The sequence below is a fragment of the Leptonychotes weddellii genome, chromosome 15, assembly GCF_054177405.1.
Source record: "Leptonychotes weddellii isolate Sample4059 chromosome 15, ASM5417740v2, whole genome shotgun sequence".
Lineage (NCBI taxonomy): Eukaryota > Metazoa > Chordata > Mammalia > Carnivora > Phocidae > Leptonychotes > Leptonychotes weddellii.
The window spans coordinates 29573114-29594281 of NC_138383.1; the positions used below are offsets into that span (position 1 = coordinate 29573114).

General features: G+C 35.0%; 1 protein-coding gene across 1 annotated transcript in view; it reads left to right on the forward strand.

Moving 5' to 3' along the window:
- The window catches only part of BRIP1 (BRCA1 interacting DNA helicase 1), a 157750-nt gene that overhangs the window by 120329 nt on the left and 16253 nt on the right, over positions 1 to 21168 (forward strand). The window contains exon 18 of the mRNA XM_081805975.1: positions 9751 to 9863. Within this exon, the coding sequence (XP_081662101.1) occupies positions 9751 to 9863 (113 nt within the window). The remainder of the gene's footprint in view (positions 1 to 9750; positions 9864 to 21168) is intronic.

Here is a 21168-nt window from a genome sequence, read left to right on the forward strand (position 1 = left end):
GGCCCTGTACCTTGGCGAAAGATAAAACTATTCTCCTTGAGTGTTTGCTAGACAAATGTGCTTATTTTTCTGAAGCAAAGTTTTAAAATATTTTTAATTATTAAGTTTAGCTGATTATATGTTCTCAGTCTTGTTTCGAGGCTTGAACTTCTGTTGTAAAGCTTACATATGGGGGAAAAATATATTCTGCCTATATTGATTGCTTTTAGAAAGGCATTTATTACTAAAATCATAATGCATATTTATATGAGTTGGGATAAATTCCCCTGTCTTTCATATGAGGTAGTAAAGTGAGGAGATACATTTATGGTTCCAGCTCATATTTATCACACCACTTATTTCTTATCAGACGCTACTTATAAAAGGCTACTCTTGTACAGAGCTACTTATGGCCAACACTGTTGGGTTTGACCAAGTTGAAAAAATAATCTAATGTTCAAAATTGTGACTTAAATTTCTTGTTGACATATTCAGTATAATCCTTTTGGTTATTTTAATATATACTGTGCCCATCAGTAGTGTACTACCTATACTGTCTCCAATAAAACTGAGTCATTGAAGGACTTAAGGAACTTACTGATTGATCTCAAGTATATTATAATGTAATAGTAAGATCAGAATCCAAAACCATATATAACTTCTGCTTGAAAGCTGTATGGGTGTTTTTACATAATTCTGTAAGTACCACTTCAGTCTTGATTTATGTCTTTGGTATTCAGGATCTCATCTTTGCTTATGTCAGGTTAGCTTTTGATGCGGAGATATTTTTAGTTGTCTAGAAACTACTATATTGAGTGTTTTTTTCATTTTGTGTGAACTTGAACTCATTATGGAAAAAAAATGTTTTGTGAATCAATGTAGCATCTGAACCAATGGGTTGCAAACTCAAGCCACTAAAAGAGTTAAACAGATTATTTATATGAGTGAACTAGTTGAGGGTTGGCAAATAGCTCAAATTATTTTAAGCGACAGTAAGGGGGTCACAAAAAACACAACTTTGGGCCCTCAGTTTGCAGCCTTTGATAAAATAGTTTGATTTCTCTCTGCTGTTCACACATCCCTCCAAAATTACACATACACTAATTTATTGGGGGTGGGGACCAAGTGGTTTGAACTCCTTCTAGAGTATACAATTAAATATAGCTTTCTATTTTGGGAAAGCCTTGTAAAATGTATTTGAAAAGTAATGTTAACTGGTCTACAAGATCATTTTTCCAAATCACACTTGAGCTTAGTTTATGGTGTTTACTTTCTGTCAAAACTCAGAAAAAACATTCACAGTTAACTTCCATAATATAAAATGTCTGTCTCATTAGGCATTAAAAAAGGATTGGTCAACAGGTATAATGTTGTTAGACTGTATTGCTAATGTGAATGTGGATGTGACCTCCCAAATAGATCAAAGACTAATCTCTTTGACAGTTACAAGATGGTAGAGCTTGCCTTAGGCCTTTTGCTGCTGCACATTGAAACTATTTGTTTGGAAAGCATGCCTGAGGGATGAGAATGTGTTTATAAGGATGAGCAGGTAAAAGTAAAAGGTTGTCTTTTGACATTTCAACTAATCCCTTCAGCCTTTGGTTTACTTAACATTTAGGCTATTTGCTGGCAGGAGAAACTGGCTTTTTCACATATGCTTTATGTCATTTTAAGTTGGGCATTGATTTTCGTGACTGATAATCCCTAAGTGTATGATGAAATAGATTCTGATGTCATTAAAATGAGGTATACTAGGTTCCTACTTTTTCTAAACCCTTAGTTTTGCTTTCCCTAATTAAATGTGTTCCCCCAAGACAATTTTTATTTTTTATTAATTTTTAAAAGTCTGTTTCTTTATCTAATAAAAAATATTTTAATGTTAACTGGCATATATATTTACTTTCAGAAGTTTTTTGTTTTTTCTTTTCATCTAAAATACTTTCTCTAGGTAAAATACTGGCTCTATTTTAAAGGCCATTTGCATTGTAAAAAGTATTTGAAAACTTACAAGAAATTGAATTCATGTTGTCATACATAAAAATTAGTTCGTTTTAATGAAAACTAAAAGACCAAGGAGAGACAATTTTGTTTATTTAATCTAATAGTTGCTACATTATCTCTATTTTGTTTATAACTAATACATCCTAGAACAACTGTTACCATAGGCAGAGTGATCATTATAAAGTATTTGTCTGGAACAGGGTGTAGGAAAATTTGAAAATCCTTAAGCTATTGTGTCTGACAAAGGATAAATGCTATAATTTGATGGGGGTTAGAGGGTATAGAATATAGGATATATTCTATAGAATACAGAGGGGAATATGGAGGGTATGGAATAAAGAATATAGAAAAACTACTTAGTTACATTTTGAGAGATAGGTAGGAAATGTATATTTTTCCCAGTTGGATAGAATTTTTAAAGCATATTCTCTTTTAATCTCTATATATTATAATATACTTTATTTCCAAATTATTAGAAATTTTTACATGCTATTATCTATTTCCTGTGATGCCATATTATTTATTATAATGTATTTAAAACATAGCCTATAACACTTAAAGGAAAGTTTATTTCCTTTGTATTCTAGTTATAAAGTTAATACAGAAATTTGACAGATTATTTTTAGGGGATATAAAATACAATTTATTTCCTACCAATTTGAAAGCTACATGTCAGGAGTGAACCCTTCTGATTTCTCATCTAACACATGTCCTTTTATTTAAAAAGGTTCATAGTATAATAGACTGTATTGAAGAGACTTTGTTTTCTCTTGCGTAGTTTTAAAACTTCTTAAAACTAATTTGTTAATTTATCTTGAAAGTCCAGAATTTTTCCAAGAAAGTAACTCTTTATATCTTTGATTAGGCATATACTACAAAAAATATACTATATACATGCCCAAGAATAATACATAGGAGATCTTTAAAAGTTGACTAAGTGAAAAAAGCAATTCCTACTCTTTCACATTAGATAACTAGTTGCTAGGTATTGTACTCAATTTCTATGAGCTTCCAATACTAGCAGATTGTTATAGGTGATTAAATTGTTATTGTTGTATTTGAGAACCATTTTAAATTTTATTTTAATTAGATTTTCTTACTCATTCCATTTCTAATTAGGAAAAGTAAGCCACAACAGAATTGACTTACCTCAGATCATTCATAGGAGCTATACTGTAGTGTTTTGACTCTAGAGTTTTCACTCATGACCCCCAGATCAAGAGTTGGATGCTCTACCAACCAAGCCAGCCAGGTGCCACCGAAATTATCATGAATTAAGCCAAGTTTATCTTCTTTCTTAAACATACTTCTTTTCTTGTCTTCTCTCGGTGGATTACTAGATTGCTTCTCTCTGGTGGTTGGAAACTTTGTGGAGTCATTTTTGACTTTTCTTTCTTTAGTAAGCCCTACATCTACTTTGTCACTAAAGTTCTGTAGCTCCACAATGTCTTAAAAACCTGGGCCTCTTTTCCATTCCCTTTACCTTTCCAGGTAAAGCCCCCATTACTTTTGCACCAAATTCATATCATGTCTTCATGTCTCAATTCTTCTTACTTCTATACACTGTAATCAAAGTAAATACTTTAAAACTTATATTTACTTGATGGCTATTTGTACTCATATTATTTTCTGTTCCTTGTAAGCTCTTGCTAGGCAGAACATATTTTTAACTCATCTTTTTTTTTTTAAGATTTATTTTTTTATTTGAGAGAGAGTGCATGCAAGCATGAGGAGGGGAGGGGCAGAGGGAAAGGGAGAGAGAGAATCTCAAGCAGGCTCCCCACTGAGTGTGGAGCCCAACACGGCGCTCAGTCTCACTACCCTGAGATCATGACCTGAGCCAAAATCAAGAATCAGGCACTTAACTGACTGAGCCATCTAGGCATCCCTAACTCATCTTTGTATTTCTTTTTTAAAGATTTTATTTATTTGAGAGCGAGAGAGAGACAATGAGAGAGAGAACACGAGAGGGGGTAAGGTCAGAGGGAGAAGCAGACTCCCTGCTGAGCAGGGAGCCCGATGCGGGACTCGATCCCGGGACTCCAGGATCGTGACCTGAGCCGAAGGCAGTCGCTTAACCAACTGAGCCACCCAGGCGCCCCTCATCTTTGTATTTCTTTCTTTCTTTTTTTTTTTTCTTTTAAAGATTTTATTTACTTATTTGACAGAGAGAGAGGGAACACAAGCAGGGGAGTGGGAGAGTGAGAAGCAGGCTCCCCACTGAGCAGGGAGCCCTATGTGGGGCTCCATACCAGAACCCTGGGATCATGACCTGAGCCGAAGGCAGTTGCTTAAGCGACTGAGCCACCCAGGCGCCGCTCATCTTTGTATTTCTACTGCCTATCACAGATGCTTTGTACTAAGTGAAACTATAAATATTAGTCTAAATTCGGTGTTTCTTTCTTTAAGCTACCAAAAATTTCTTCCTCCCATTATATCAATTTTTCTACTTTAAGTGTTCTATTATTGATGTTTCTACAGCATTCTTTCTTATTTAGGTTCTTTTTTTTTTTTTTTTTTTTTTTTAGCTTTATCGAGACATAATTGACTCCACAGCATTCTTGAGAACTGCCTAAAACATAACCCCTTTGGGGTGCCTGGGTGGCTCAGTTGGTTGGGTGTCCAACTCTTGATTTCCATGCCCAGCGCAGAATCTGTTTAAGATTCCCTCTCTCCCTCTCCCTTTGTCCCTCCCCTGCCTCTTTCTTTCTCTCTCTCTCAAAAAACAAAACAAAACAACAACAAAAAAAACCCCACAACTCTTTTCATTCAATTAGTGTCTAAAAATATAAAATCGTAATGCATAATTTCCTTTTACTCAGAACTTGAATCTTTTTAGAGGAGAGCTTTTACAGGAAAAAAACTCATTTATTTAAATAGGTCAGTCTGAATTGTGTATACCATACACTCTGACCTTGTATAAAAGTAGTCCACTCTCAGGATGATGTAATTTTAACAATTTTTATGAAGACCAGATGAAGGCTGGGTATGTGGTAACCTTTGGTGTGACATAGCTTTTAATAGAATGTAGTTTTATGTCCTATAATTAATTCTGAGTCTCTTTGAAAAGGGATATAATTATACTATCAAGTTCAATTGACTAGATAGGAGAATTTATTGTGCTTTCTTTTCCAGCAAAGAAGATTAACACAGTTTCTGTGTGTTAGTACTGTGTGTTAGTACCTAGATAGGAAAATGAATGTAGATTCAGTCACTCGGAAACATAAGAGATTCTTGATATCTTATAATAGTGGAGCCTTTGAGGCAATACATATTGTCTCAAATGCATTAGTACTGTTTTAGCTCTGAATTTTAAATTGGTTTAGATCATCACTGAGTGCTTTCATATACTTGGATTCTTTTACACCTATATTTTTGGTGTGCATGAAGTTATTTTGCTCTAGTTGATGTTTTTCATTGCTTCTGTGGATCTGTCTTAAGACTTACTAGTTCTTCTGTCTTCTCCAAAATGCTGTTAAACCCATCCAATTGATTTTTATTTCAGTTAACTGTATTTTTCAGGTGTAGAATTTCCATTTGGGTCTTTTTTATAGTTTCTACTTCCCTACTGAGATTCCCTAAAGTTCATTCATTAAACTGTATGTTTCTAAGTTATTTAAATATATCCATAATAGCTACAATAAAGTCTTTGCTAATTCCAACAGCTGGGGCCTTGCTAGATTGGTTTCTGTTGACTGTTTTTTTTTTTTTTTCTTTGATTATGGATCACACTTTTTAGTAATTTTTATTGTACACTAGACATTGTAGATGGTACATTATAGAGATTCTGGACTCCATTATTCTCTGAAAAATATTGATTTTTGTTTTCTGTAGATAGTTCAGTTAGTAGCTGATCATCTTGAACTTGTATGAGCATGATTTGACAGTTTTCTAGGGGAGATATTGGAAAAGCTCAAAAGTACATAATCTTTAAACTCTGTCTCTCCTGTGGTTCTTGTCAGAGTTTTGGTTTAAGTCTTTTTGGGGGTTCGTTTAGAATTGGCATTGTTCTAAATTGTGGTCCTATTTAAAAACTTGACACCTGGTTCTGTGTGTGTGTGTGTGTGTGTTTTACTTGATTTTTACTTACAAAATATATTTTGGTTAAATTTCCATGTCAAAATGTATAAATATTTCTTTTAATCCAATATTTATCTCAGAATAAATGTAATATAACATAATTAATCCACTTGATAGGTTGTTATTTGTTTTCAATGCAGAGATGCAGTGAATATCCTTGTATATATTATTCTATTTGTACTTGTAGGAAAATATAAACACTTTTGGTAAATATTTGTCAATATTCTTCAGATAAAAGCAATGGGATTATTAAATTTGCATTTCTTCATTTACTAGTAAAGTTAAGCATCTTTTCATGGGGGTTACCAGCCAGTTATCATTTATCTAGTTCTGTAAAAGATGGCGTTTGGATTTTGATGGGGATTGCATTGAATCTGTAGGTCACTTTGGGTAGTAAGGACATCTTTTTTTTTTTTTTTTTAAAGATTTTATTTATTTGACAGAGAGAGACGCAGCGAGAGAGGGAACACAAGCAGGGGGAGTGGGAGAGAGAGAAGCAGGCTTCCCGCCGAGCAGGGAGCCCGATGCGGGGCTCGATCCCAGGACCCTGGGATCATGACCTGAGCCGAAGGCAGACGCTTAATGCCTGAGCCATCCAGGTGCCCCGGGTAGTAAGGACATCTTAACAATGTTAATTATTTCAATGCATAAGCACAGGATCTTTCCACTTATTTGTGTTTCTTCAATTTCTTTCATCAGTGTCTTACAGTTTTCGGTGTAAAGATCTTTCATGTTCTTGGCTTAATTTATCCCAAAGTATTTTATTCTTTTTGATGCTGTTGTAAATGGGACTGTTTTCCTAATTTCTTTTTTTGGATAGTTTGTTGTTAGTGTATGGAAATACAACTGATTTTTGTATGTTGGTTTTATATCCTCCAACTTTACTAAGTTTGCTTATTAGTGCTGACAGTTTTTTGGTAGAGTCTATAGGGTTTTCTACATATAAGATCATGTCATATGCAGACAAAGATAGTTTTACTTCTTCCTTTCTGGTTTGGATGCCTTTTATTTCTTGCCTAATTGTTCTGGCTAGGACTTTCATTACTTTGTTGAATAGAAGTGTTTAGAGTGGGAACCTTTGTCTTGTTCCTTATACTAGAAGAAAAGTTTTCAACTCTTCACTACTGAGTATGATATTAGCTGTGGGCTTGTTATATATGGCCTTTATTATATTGAGATACATTCCTTTTATATTTGATTCCTTTTATATTTGATCATGAAAGGATGTTGAATTTTCTCAGATGCTTTTTCTGCTTCTTCTGTTAATGTGGTGTATCACATTTGTTGATTTGTGTATAGTTAAACCAGTCTTGCATTCCAGGGATAAATCCCACTTGATCATGTGTCTAATTCTTTCAATGTGCTGTTGAATTCAGTTGCTGATATTTTGTTGAGGATTTTTACAACAATGTTTATCATATAGGGGTATAGGCCTATAATTTTCTCTTCTTGTAGCATCCTTATCTGGCTTTGGTATGTGAGTAGTGCTGGCCTCTTAAAATGCTTTTGGAAGTTTTCCCTTCTCTTCAATATTTTGGAAGCATTTGAGAAGGAACATTGTTAATTCTATCTTAAATGCTCGATAGAATTCATCAGTGAAGCCATCTGGCCCTGGGATTGTTTTTGTTCAGAGATTTTTGATTACTGTTTTATTTTTCTTGTTACAGATCTGTTCAGATTTTTTATCTATTCACGATTTAATCTTGGTAGGTTGTATATTTATAGGAATTTATCCATTTCTTCTAGGTTATCTAATTTTTTTTTTAAAGATTTTATTTATTTATTTGACAGAGACACAGCGAGAGGGGGAACACAAGCAGGGGGAGTGGGAGAGGGAGAAGCAGGATTCCCGCTGAGCAGGGAGCCTGATGCGGGGCTCGATCCCAGGACTCTTGGATCATGACCTGAGCCGAAGGCAGACGCCTAACGACTGAGCCACCCAGGCGCCCCTAGGTTATCTAATTTTTGGCATATAATTGTTCACAGTGGTCTCTTATGATCCTTTGTATTTCTGTAGTATCACTTGTAATGTACTCTTTCATTTATAATTTGTTGACCCTTCCTTTTGCTTAGTTAGCAAAAAGTTTATCAGTTTTATGTTTTAAAAAAACCCAACTCTTAGTTTTTTAACGATTTTTTTCTCTTGTTTTCTAGCCTTAATTTTATTTCTGCTCTCATCTTAGTTTCCATCCTTAAGCTAACTTTGAGATTGTTTGTTCTTTTTCTAGTTTCTTAAAATGGAAAGTTAGATTGTTTATCTGAGATCTTTGTTTTTTTCTCACTGTAGATTATCACTAAAACTTTTCTCCTAGAACTGCTTTTGCTGCATCTGATATTTTTGGTTTGTTGTATTTCCATTTTCATTTGTATCGAGATACTTTTTGAGTTCTCTTATTTCTTCTTTGATCCATTGATTGTTCAGTTGTGTTATTTATTTCCACAAATTTGTGAATGTTCAGTTTTCCTCATGTTATTGATTTCTAATTTCACACCATTGTTGTTGGAAAAGATACATTATATGATTTCAATCTTCTTAAATTTCTTAAGACATATTTTGTGGTCAACATATAATCTATCCTGGAGAATAACCCATGTGTACTTGAGAAGAATGTGTATTCTGCTGCTGTAGATATAAACCCAGATCATAACAATATTATATTAAATATGAATGGTCTAAACATCCCAATTAAAAAGCAGAGATTATCAGTCTGAAAAACATTAAAAAATGAACCTTTGATGTATGTTTCAACATGAACAAATTCCTGGGGCGCCTGGGTGGCTCAGTCGTTAAGCGTCTGCCTTCGGCTCAGGTCATGATCCCAGGGTCCTGGGATCCAGCCCCACATTGGGCTCCCTGCTCCGCGGGAAGCCTGCTTCTCCCTCTCCCACTCCCCCTGCTTGTGTTCCCTCTCTTGCTGTGACTCTTCTCTATCAAATAAATAAATAAAATCTTTAAAAAAAAAAAATGAACGAATTCCAAAATCATTATGCTAAATGAAAAAGACAAATGATTACATAGTGTGTAATAACATTTATAAGAAATCCTAGAAAAGGCAAAACAGAAAGCAGATCATTGGTTGACAAAGTCAGCAATGAAGGAGAGAGACTGAAAAGGAATAGAAAGGAGATTTAGGGGGTGCTGAAAATATTCTATATTAAGGTTATGGTGGTGGTTGCATGACAATACATTTGTCAAGATTTCTCTATGTATACATGGAAAATTTGTGAATTTTATTCTATATAAACTTTCTTAATAAAACTTTTGATTTAATCAAACAGCTAATTAATGAGTTGCATGGAGGAATTCAGGGAAATTAAGGATGAATAGGCATTTTTTTTTAAATTTTATTTTTTAAAGATTTTATTTGTCAGAGAGAGAGAGCACAATCGGGGTGGGGGTGTGGTGGAGGGAGAAGCAGGCTTCCCACTGAGCAGGGAGTCCGATGCAGGACTTGATCCCAGGACCCTGGGATCATGACCTGAGTTGAAGGCAGATGCTTAACTGACTGAACCACCCAGGCGTCCCTGAATAGACATGTTTTAAAGGAATTGAATAAAATTCAATACTGATATACTGAAAAACAAAATCTCTCTACCTTAATAAAATGTTCAGAATGTTAGAACTTAATATGATTTTTGAACTGAGCCTTAATTTATCTACTATATTTTTAATATTTCTTAAATTATTAGGTTGAACTAAAGCGACAATACAATGATCAGCACTCAAAATTGAGAGGTCTTTTACCTGGTCGTCAGTGGTATGATATTCAAGCATATAGGGCCTTAAACCAGGCCCTAGGTAGGTAAGTGAAATTTAATGTAATGTTACTGTAATATTATCTGTGGCCAGGGATATAGAAAAGATAGTCTTGCTACTTCTTAGGATAAATTTGATAGCATTTTCTTTTACTAGAATCTTAGGAACTGATATATTTTTAATGATAGATGTCACAAGTGAAAGCTGAAAAGAATAAATGAAACTCTAAAACCTCAAAATTTGCTAAAGTTTAAGAAGATTTATGATTGGGATGCCTGGGTGGCTCAGTTGGTTAAGCGACTGCCTTCGGCTCAGGTCATGATCCTGGAGTCCCAGGATCGAGTCCCGCATCGGGCTCCCTGCTCAGCAGGGAGTCTGCTTCTCCCTCTGACCCTCCCCCCGCTCATGTGCTCTCTTTCTCTCATTCTCTCTCTCTCTCTCTCAAATAAATAAATAAAATCTTTAAAAAAAAAAAAAGATTTATGATTGATCAAACAATGAATGTCACACAGAAGAGGTACTCAGTAAATGTTTAGAGAAGTTCACCACCAAACAGTAAAAATTTTATCTTGTGAATATCAGAACCTAGATGATGATTTTATGGGTATAAAGCAAACCATTCAAGAAGAGTTAAAAGAAACCATGCTTTTGGGGGCACCTGGGTAGCTCAGTTCGTTGAACATCTGACTCTTGGTATCAGCTCAGGTCATGAGCTCAGGGTTGTGAGATCAAGCCCCACTTCAGGCTTCAGGCTCAGCCGGGAGTCAGTTTGAGATTCTCTCTCACCCTTGTCCGTCCCCCTGTGTGCACTCTCTCTCTCTCAAATAAATAAATCTTTGAAAAAATAAAATTAAAAAAAATTTTTTTAAAGCTAAAGAATTAATGCCAACAAACAATAACATTTAATTATAATACTTCTTTTCCTAAGGATTCTCGTCCATTAAGATTTGTGCTTTGTGGAGCTAGTTATTAAGTCACCATTTTATAACATAATTTTCATGTTGTAGAACATAGCATTTAATTTATAAACACTTTAATCCTTAGACTTTTAATAACCTAATATTTTATATTCTCTATTCATGAAATTGTAACTAGTTAAAACCATGTGATAATTTTTTCTTGTGGAAGCTGTAAGGCACTCATATAATCAAAATAACACAGGTTAAGAATAAAATCATGAAAACATGACCATTTGACATATTTTCTGTTCAGCCAAAAGACCCACACCCAAAAGATTACACCTAACTGTAATATGACCTAACCAAATCCAGAATTTAAATTTTTCTCATCTTGTTCACTCACATTAGCCTATTTACACATAAGCTTTTAGATTGCATTTGAGTTCAGATTTACAGATAGCTAATGACAGGACTACAACAGCTGGACTTAAGTCCCAGAACACATCACCCACTCCCTACCCCATCATTTAAAAATTATATTCTGCAGGTGTTTCCCTTCAAATTGAATGATTCGGTTCTATGGTTAATCTACTGATATGGTTAAGCTGCTGCCCTTCTCTGCCTAGAAATTTCATTGGTACTTGGCATCATGTTGCACTATAAATTGTTCTTGAAGCATTTCATCTGCTTACTTGGTGTCTCCCTGTTGTTGACCTGTTTTGTGTTCTTGTATTTGTATTTTAATATTCAGCAAATAGTTTCTAGGGGAGCCTGAATATTATTTAAAATTCTTGACTTTTAGTCACTATACTTAATTTCAGGACAGTAAATATTCTGACCTCAGTTACTATTTTTTCCTTTTAATATAGGCAGTGTATTGAATTTTAAGAAATCGTTTGAAGCAAAAATATATTTATATCCTACTTTGTCATTTATAAACATTTTCTACAAATATTAAACAGGTTGTAAGAGATGAAATTACTTGTCTAGTATCACATAATTACTAAATGGGCCTTCATATCTTGGCCCCACCTACTTTTAAAACCTCAGGACCTGCTTTTTCATCCTTAGACCCTACCTTTATCCTCTAAAGCTCTCACTGTTAAACATAAAACATCTTATTATTAAACATACCATATCCTTTCACTACTCTCTGCTTTGGCATAACAAGCTATCGGACAATTCATTTGGCAAGTTTACCAATCAAAACCTAGTTGAAGGTCATGTCCTTCATGAAGATTTCTTTTTACTTTTCCAACTAGTTATTTACACCTTAGGAAATCCATAGTAGTTTATACATTATCTCTATTACACATATATCTCATTGTATTGTAATAACCTGTTTATATATCTGTCTCCTTCCCTAAACATGTATTTTACATTCTCAGCAAACAACTCTGCCTCAGCTTGGGGCATAGATGCTCAATAAATACTTGTTGAATTCATGAAAAATGGTGGGTTTGGTCCTTTCTCCACTATACCATGTTGGCCAGAGAACGTCTGGAGCTTCAAGACATACTTTTCTAGAATTTCATAAAAAGACATGTGTTTGTAACATTGATATATAATACTATAGTTTTCATATTTTATTATTAATTAAAAAATTGATAGCCCAACTGTCATTGTATTGATTTTCAGGGAAACAGTATCAACAAGTAGCAACTTTTTATTACAAAGAAATACTCATTTAAAAATCAAGTGAATGTTTTACATCACTTGATAAAACTCATAATGTGTATTGATTGACATAAAGGTACTTATAACCAGGTACTCTTCTTATAAGGGATAAGTCGAGAAGGTCTAAAGTAAGCAGAAACAAATGGAGTTTAAAAAAAAAAATCTTTTTTTTTAAGCCCACATGGGACTGTTAGAGTATTTGAAGTAATATAAGTCCATGAAATGTAATAACAGCCTTCAGGAATGTACCAGATGGTTTTGTGACCAGGTTACAACTGCACTATGAGTTTCCTAACGGGTCTGCTTTACTGAAAGTATAATCTTTGTCTCAAGTGGGCATAATTCATTTGAACAAGGCAGAATGAAAACAATGGAAAAAAGAAAAGGTGAAATTCTTTTCTCTGAACTGTTTTGGTAAATTAAATGCCTTTCTACCTTAGAACACTTTAAAATAAACCAAAATGGAATAAAAAATAGAGTGACACCCCAACTTTCCATTAATTTTCAACACTGGTCTATAATATTGGCAATATCCATCTTCCTGTCCTGCCTAATTTTGTGGTCTGATGCCTCAGAACCTAGAATTACTTTAAAATAATATTTTTAAAAAGTCATATAAAATTTAGATTGTTTTAAATCTCTGGAAAAATCAAACATTTATATTAATCTTCACCCCTCTCAAAATTCCACAAAACTAAAGGAATAAAAATGATAAAAATGCCAAAACTACAAAGTTAAAAAGAGTGGGAGAGGGAATGCTACCAGATGAGATGTCAGCAAATTTTGATCACTGAAGAACAGATGAATGATTGAGTGACTTAGCAGGCAAAAGAAAGCTGTTGTGAAAGTCAACAAGATTCTTCAGATTCAGGCACGGAAAAACTTGGGATGTGGGGGCACTCTAAAGTATCATTTAAAGTAGGATTAATCACAAAATAATTGATTGCAAGTTACTGTAAGTAGACAGCCCCCCTCCCTACTCAAATTTACTCTCTGGAGAGATTGTATTAGAGAGTTTATATGTTCTTCAACTCCAGGTATAGCTAAGGATGTATTAAAGATGGGGGTTAAGAAAAGTCTGTTTATGGAATGTGAGAACTCTGTCCCCCTTTTCTTCTCAGCTCTGCATAGGCTTATAATCAATCTTATATCTCCAAGGCAGGAAAGTACAGTATTCCTATCTAGAGATACTAATTACCTCATGAGTAAAGACCTACAGATAGTAGCAAAGTGGTCCTGTGCCTCCCAAAGTACCTTACTCTGGCACAGCTTCCCACTATGTAAGCCATACCCCATGTTGGCAGAGCTACCAATCAACGTTTTCATACTTCACTCTTATGTAAGTGCAAAGAGTCATCACCAGATAATCAAAAAAAGTCTGTAATATGAAAAATACCAAAACAATATCAAGACTATACCAACAAAACAAAAACAGGGTGGAAGAACTTGTAGACAACAGAAACAGTGCATTAGAACAGAGGTTGGCTGTTCTTTTTGGTCAAGTCTCTGTACAATAGAACAGAGGTTGGTCAAACTCTTTCTGTAAAGAAGTGGACAATACATATTTTAGGTTTTTTGGGCCATGTCCAGTTCTGCACCCATATTCTTTATTTTTCTTTTGACCTCTGAAAATGTGAATATCATTCCTGCCTTGCAGGCTGTACAAAAACAAAATATGGACCAGATTTCCTGTGTGGGCTTAGTTAGCCAACCCCTTATCCATAGAGGGTAAAATACTTCCTCCATGAAATAAGAACAGATTTATTTTAAGAAAAGTTTCCGGGCATTAACATGATAGCAAACTTTAAATGCAGAATTAGGCTCAGAAGATAAAATGGAAATTTCCTAGGTCAAAATAACAAAGAAAATTTAAAGATCAGTATGCAAGAGGCAATTTCTGATAAAAAGGAGATCTGTAGGAAGAGACCAGAGAAAATACAGAAGAAGAAAATAATAGAAGAAAGAAAATATGGAAGAACTTAAACCTATCAAAGAAATAATTCAAGAAAAATGCTCAGAATTGAAGGGCATAATTTCCTGATTAAGGGGGCCCACCCAAGCACCAGTAAAGGGAGAAAAGCTACAAAGTACCTCACTGTGCAGTTTCAAAGTACCTGAGATAAAGAAAAAGTCCTAGAACGTTCCAGAGAGAAGAAAACAGGTCTCATACAAAAGACATGAAATCACAATTGAGAGACTCCTTAAAAATCAACATTAGAAGATAGAAGACAGTTTTAAATTATCTTCAAATTTTTGAGGGAAATTTTGACTTGCAATTGAAGTTTATACAACTCAAACGATCAATAAGCTATAAGATAGAATAAAGCCTTCAATATGCAAAGGACCTAAAACATTAGGGACACCTGGGTGGCTCAGTCGGTTAAGCATTTGCCTTCGGCTCAGGTCATGATCGCAGGGTCCTGTAATCGAGTCCCGTATCAGGCTCCTTGCTCAGCAGGGAACCTGCCTCTCCCTCTGCCTGCCACTCCCCCTGTTCATGCTCACTCTCTCTCCCTCCCTCTTTCTCTCTGATAAATAAATAAATAAATCTTTAAAAAAAAAAAGGACCTAAAACATTAGCTTTAAATGCACACCTTCTCAGGATGCTACTGGAGGATATGCTTCATCAAATAAGAGAAAATTCAGACAGAGGAATATCAAAGTTGCAGGAAACTGGAGTTCCAACCCAGAATAGAGGAAAAGAGAATTCTCAAATTAGGAAGGGAAGCTCTGGGATGACTTCCATAGTAGTTAGTCTAGATTGGTTTCTGAAGATGGATTTTGACCGTACTTAGAAGAACTTTTACAGCGGTGGCAAAGTTTAGGAATTAATGATAGAATACATAGAAAAGCAAAAAGGGAGAGAGACAGTTATTAACTCTAGGGCAGAACAAAAGTCTTGTATGAGAAAGAAAATGTAATCATAGTGTACAATATAACACCTGTAAATGGTTATCCACTGAATATTGATTACATAAGAATTGTGGTATAACTATCAGGAAAATGAAGAGGTGATGGAGTATCAGTGGTATAAGAGAAGAAACATCTTCTATAGGAAGAATCCATACATAATGTCTAAAGGTTAAAAATCAAGAAGTAGTAGTAGTTCTAAAAGTTATTTAGAACATGGAGGTAAATGAGTAGAACTATAATAAATTTAAGGGAATTGTTTCTGAGGATTGGGAATTGGAGATAAGGTATACATAGGTAAAAGAATTCTGTTTTTTTTTTTTAATTAAAACTACTGTATTACTATTTGATTTTTAAACTATGCTTGTGTATTTAAAAATTAAAATTTACAAAGTTAAAATTAACTTTTAAAAAATAGGAGGTTTCAACTCTAAATAAGATGGAGTAAGCATACTACTGTCTTAAAAACCTAGACAGAATGCATGGAACAGCTATTTGAGTACTGTGAAAAGTAAATAGTGGCAGACAGATTTGGGAAGAAGACTAGAATTCAAAGTACAAGTGAACTTTCTGGAGTAACTTTATTAATATCAGACAAAGTAGAGTTCAGAGAAAGAGTATTAGTGGAGTATTAAAAATGAAAATTATAAAATGATGAAAGGGTCAATTTGCCAATAAGATACAACAATCCTTAATGTGTATGCACCTAAAAACAGAGCTTCAAAATATATGATGCAATAACAAATCTGAATAGAGAAATAGATAAGTCTGCAAGTATAGTTGAAGATTTCATTTCCTCTCTCATTAATAGATAGAAGGAGTAGACAGAAAACCAATAAAGATACAGAAGACTTGAATGTTATTACCCAGCTGGATTGAATTGACATAGAGCACTCCATGCAACAATGTTAGAATAAATGTTTTTCCAAGTGCATAAGGAACATTTATCAATATAGACCATATCCTGGATGATAAACTGTACATTTTTTATTTATTTATTTTTATTTTTTTTATTTGAGAGAGAGAATGAGATAGAGAGAGCATGAGAGGGGGGAGGGTCAGAGGGAGAAGCAGACTCCCTGCTGAGCAGGGAGCCCGATGCGGGACTCGATCCCGGGACTCCAGGATCGTGACCTGAGCCGAAGGCAGTCGCTTAACCAACTGAGCCACCCAGGCGCCCTAAACTGTACATTTTTTAAAAGAATTGAAATCCTAATGTGTTCTCTGACCAAAATGTAATTAAACAATTAAGTTAGAAATCAGTAATATTTGACAGAAAAAAAAATACTTGGAAATTAAAACATTTTTTATAGTACATATCTAGTAATTTTAATTTTTTAAAATTTTTTAATTTAAATTATAATTAGTTGACCTACAGTTCAAATTTGGCTTCAGGAGTAGAGTTTAGAGGTTCATCATTTACATATAACACCCAGTGCTCATCATAACAAATGCCCTCCTTAATACCCATCATCCATCTATCCCATCCCCCACCCTCCTCCCTCTATCAATCCTCAGTTTATTCTCTACAGTTAAGAGTCTCTCATGATTTGTTTCCTCCTCTCTCTGTTTCCCCCTCCCATATATTCATCCATTTTCTTAAATTCCACATACGAGTAAAATCATATTAAAACCCTACTTCTAGTGGCACCTGGGTGGCATAGTCAGTTGGGCATCTGACTCTTGGTTTCAGCTCAGGTTATGATCTCAGGGTCATCAGATCGAGCCCTGTGTCCAACCACACACTCAGTGCAGAGTCTGCTTAAGACTCTTTCTCCCTCTTCCTATGCCCCTCCCCCTCTCAAATTAATAAATAAATCATTTTTAAAAAACTATACTTCTAAATAATCCATAGATAAAGCAGAAAGTCTTAGGAAAATTAGAAGATATTTTGAGCTAATCAAAAATGAAAATGTATCTAACTATGTGAGCTGCATCTATAGCAGTGCCCAGTGGGAAATTTCTATCATTAAATGCTTATTTTCAAAAAGAAGAAAGGTCTCAAATCAATAAGCTTCTACCTTAAGGTAGGAAAAGAAAAGCAAAATAAATATAAAGCAAACAAAAAAGGAAATAATAAAGATAAGAGTATAAATCAATGAATTTGAAAACGAAATCAGTGAAACTAAGAATTAAAAAATTGATTTTATTTTTTTAGATTTATTTATTTGAGAGAGAGAGCAAGCACAAGTGGGAGGGGCTGAGGGAGAAAGAGAGAGAATCTCAAGCAGACTCCCTGCTGAGTGTGGAGCCCAACGCAGGGCTTGATCTCAGGTCCCTGAGATCATGACCTGAGCTGAAACCAAGACTCTAGATGCTCAACTGACTGCACCATCCAGGTGCCCCTAAAAAATTGAGTTTAAAAAGATAAATAGAATTGGTAAATCTCTAGGTAACTGACAAAGAAAAAAGGGAAGCCACAAATTATCAATCTCTGGAATAAAAGAAGTCATATTACTATATACCCTGCAGATGTTAAAAAGATAATATGGAAAAAACTATACTATATGCATACATTCAACAACTTAGGTGAAATAGACTAATTCCCTCAAACCCACAAAGTACCAAACTCACTGAAGATGAAAAAGATAACCTGAATAGTCAATCCTCTGTCTAGTAAAGAAAATTTGTAGTTTGAAAAAAATCACCTAGATGGGTTCACTGGCAAATATTACCAAACATTTAAAGAAGAAATAGCAGGGCGCCTGGGTGGCTCAGTTGTTAAAGAGTCTGCCTTCGGCTCAGGTCATGATCCCAGGGTCCTGGGATTGAGTCCCGCATCGGGCTCCCTGCTTAGTGGGAAGCCTGCTTCTCCCTCTCCCACTACCCCTGCTTGTGTTCCTGCTCTCACTATCTCTCTCTCTCTGTCAAATAAATAAAATCTTTAAAAAAAAATAAAGAAGAAATAGCACCAATTCCATTTGATCTCTTCTAGAAAATTGTTATATTTTACCCACCTAGGTGGCTTAGTTGGTTAAGCATCTGCCTTTGGCTCAGGTCATGATCTCAGGGTCCTGGGATTGAGCCCCGCAATGGGCTCCCTGCTAAGTGGGGAGTCTGTTTCTCCCTCTTCCTCTGCCCCCCCATTCTCTCTCTCCCTCTCTCTGTCTCTCAAATAAATAAAATCTTAAAAATAGATGATAGAACCCTTCCCAATTCATTTTATGAGGCCAGCACTATCCTACTAAAACTAAAAGAAGACAATATAAAAACAAGAAAGAAAACTACAGACTAATATCTGTCAAAAACATAGGTGAAAATAATCTTAACAAAGTATTAACAAATTGGGTGAGATGCACAAAAATGACAGAGTAAAGACCTCTGAAAATTCTCTAACAAAGGAATGAGAAAACAGGCTAAATAATTAGAATCAACTTTTTCAGAACTGTAAATTAACCAGTTTACAACATTCCAGGAAATATTTATTCATGAAAATTGCTGAATCTCATTAAGAACAGTGAATGTTGTGGGATTTTCATTTGCCCAGTTCCCATTCCCTCTCTTCAAGTTCACAGTTTTAAATCATGGTGAAAGCCAGTAATCTGCCAGCCACCCAAAGGGCTGGAACTTACTCCTTGAGAATTGTCATTATGGAACCTGTCTGGTGATTTCCTGGAAGACCCTATTCACAAGGCTATCTTTATATGACCTGGCTAGGAGCTCACCCAGGCAAGTAATGTTTAATTTCCCAACATCCTGAGATGATGACTAAATTTGGGCCAAATAATAAGCTAACTAAATAGCTTACCGGGAAAAGCTGGGAAATGAGATATACATAGGGGGCTTTAAAAGTTCTGACATATTCCTAGGACTTTAGTGGGCCGTGCCTGTATGTACAATGGTGCATATAACCAGGGATGTGCACATGCTCAGGAAAGACCTGAGAAGCCCCTAAGTTCTCACCTCTGGTTGACCTTGAGGCTCTGTTGAAGCAGGAAGAGGAGACTATGGCAAAGTTGTTTGTTACCTGCCTGGCTGAGGATCGAAAGCATGTTGAAAACATGTGGAAAGCCTCTTGGCAAATTAGACATATATTGGTTACAAATGTTTAAGGAAATCTTTGCCTAGTCATTAACTGACTACTAAGCTGATCTAGCAATGGTCACACATGACAGAAAACAGACTTTAAAAGAATTATCTTTAGAAAGTCACACCAGCAACAACAAAAATCCTTGAGCAGAGGGAAGAATCTGAATTGTACAGTTGCCACATTGTATTATTTAAAATGTACTTTTTTCAACAAAAATTATGACATCAAAGAAAGAAGAATGGATGTCCCATACACATGGGAAAAAGCAATCAATAGAAAGTGTCCCTAAGGTAGTCCAGACATTGTAGTTAGTGTATAAAGTTATTTTAAATATAGCCAAAGAACTAAGGAAAATATGTCTAAAGAACTATAGGAAACTATGAGGGCGCCTGGGTGGCTCAGTTGGTTAAGCGACTGCCTTCGGCTCAGGTCATGATCCTGGAGTCCCTGGATCGAGTCCCGCATCGGGCTCCCTGCTCGGCGGGGAGTCTGTTTCTGCCTCTGACCCTCCCCCCTCTCATGCGCTCTCTCTCTCATTCTCTCTCTCAAATAAATAAATAAAATCTTTAAAAAAAAAAAAAAACTATAGGAAACTATGAAAATGATATATCACCAAATAGAAATTTTTAAAAGAAGATAGAATCAGTAATTAGAATTTTTTAAAAGAACTTAATGGAAATTCCGGGTTTGAAAATTCCAGTAACTGAAATGAAAAATTCATTAGAGTGACTCAACAGCAGTTTTGAGCAGGAAGAAGAATCAGTTCACTTAAAGGTAACTCAACTGAGATTATCCAGTCTGAGGAATAGAAAGGAAAAGAATGAAGAATAATGAACATAGCTTCAGGGACCTATAAGACCCCATCAAGCATACCAATGCTCACATAATGGGAGTCTTAGAAGGAGAGATGAGAGAGAAAGGAACAGAAAGATTAGTTGAAGAAATAAAGGCTGGAAACTTCCCAAATTTGATGAAAAACATTAATCTGCACATCTAAGAAAACCAGCAAATTCGAAGTAATTTAAAATCAAAGATATGTAGACATGTCATAATCAAACTGCTAAAAGACAAAGAGAATCTAGAAAACAGCAAGAGAAAAACAACTCCTCATAAGACATCCTCAATAATTTTAGCATATTTCTTACTGAAAACTATGGAGAGCAGAAGGCAATGAACTGACATATTTAAAGAAAAAGACTGTCAACCAAGTCTACTATATCTAACAAAACTATCCTTCAAAAATGAAGGAGAAAGTAAGACATTCCCAAATAAACAAAAACGAGAGAATTAATGTCTAGAAAACTTGTTCTACTCCCAAATCAAAAAAAAAAAGAGAAAAATACTACAGGTGATCCTTTTCGGGTTGAAATGAAAAAACACATATCCAAAGGCAGTCACGTATCCATATAAAGAGATAAAGAGCATCTGAAAGGGATTTTCATAGAAATATAAAAAACAATATAAATGTATTTTATACTCTTTTTATCCTATTTGATTTTTAAAGCAACTGCATAAAGCAATCATTTTAAATATGTGGTGATAAGCATTGTCTTGGGGGTGCCCTAAACCACCACAGGTTCAGTAATTTACTAGGAGCAGGAATACATTCATCATATAGTTGTATGCACATATAGGATTTATTACATTGAAGGAATACAAAGCAAAATCAGCAAAGAGAATAGGCACATGAGCAAAGTCTAGGGGAAAGCAGGCAAAAGCTTCCAAGCCTCCTCTCTCAGTGGAGTCATATGGAACGCACTTAATTCCCCAGCAATGACTGTGGTAACATGTTTGAGATATTGCCAATTAGGGGAGCTCATAAAGACTCAGGACCC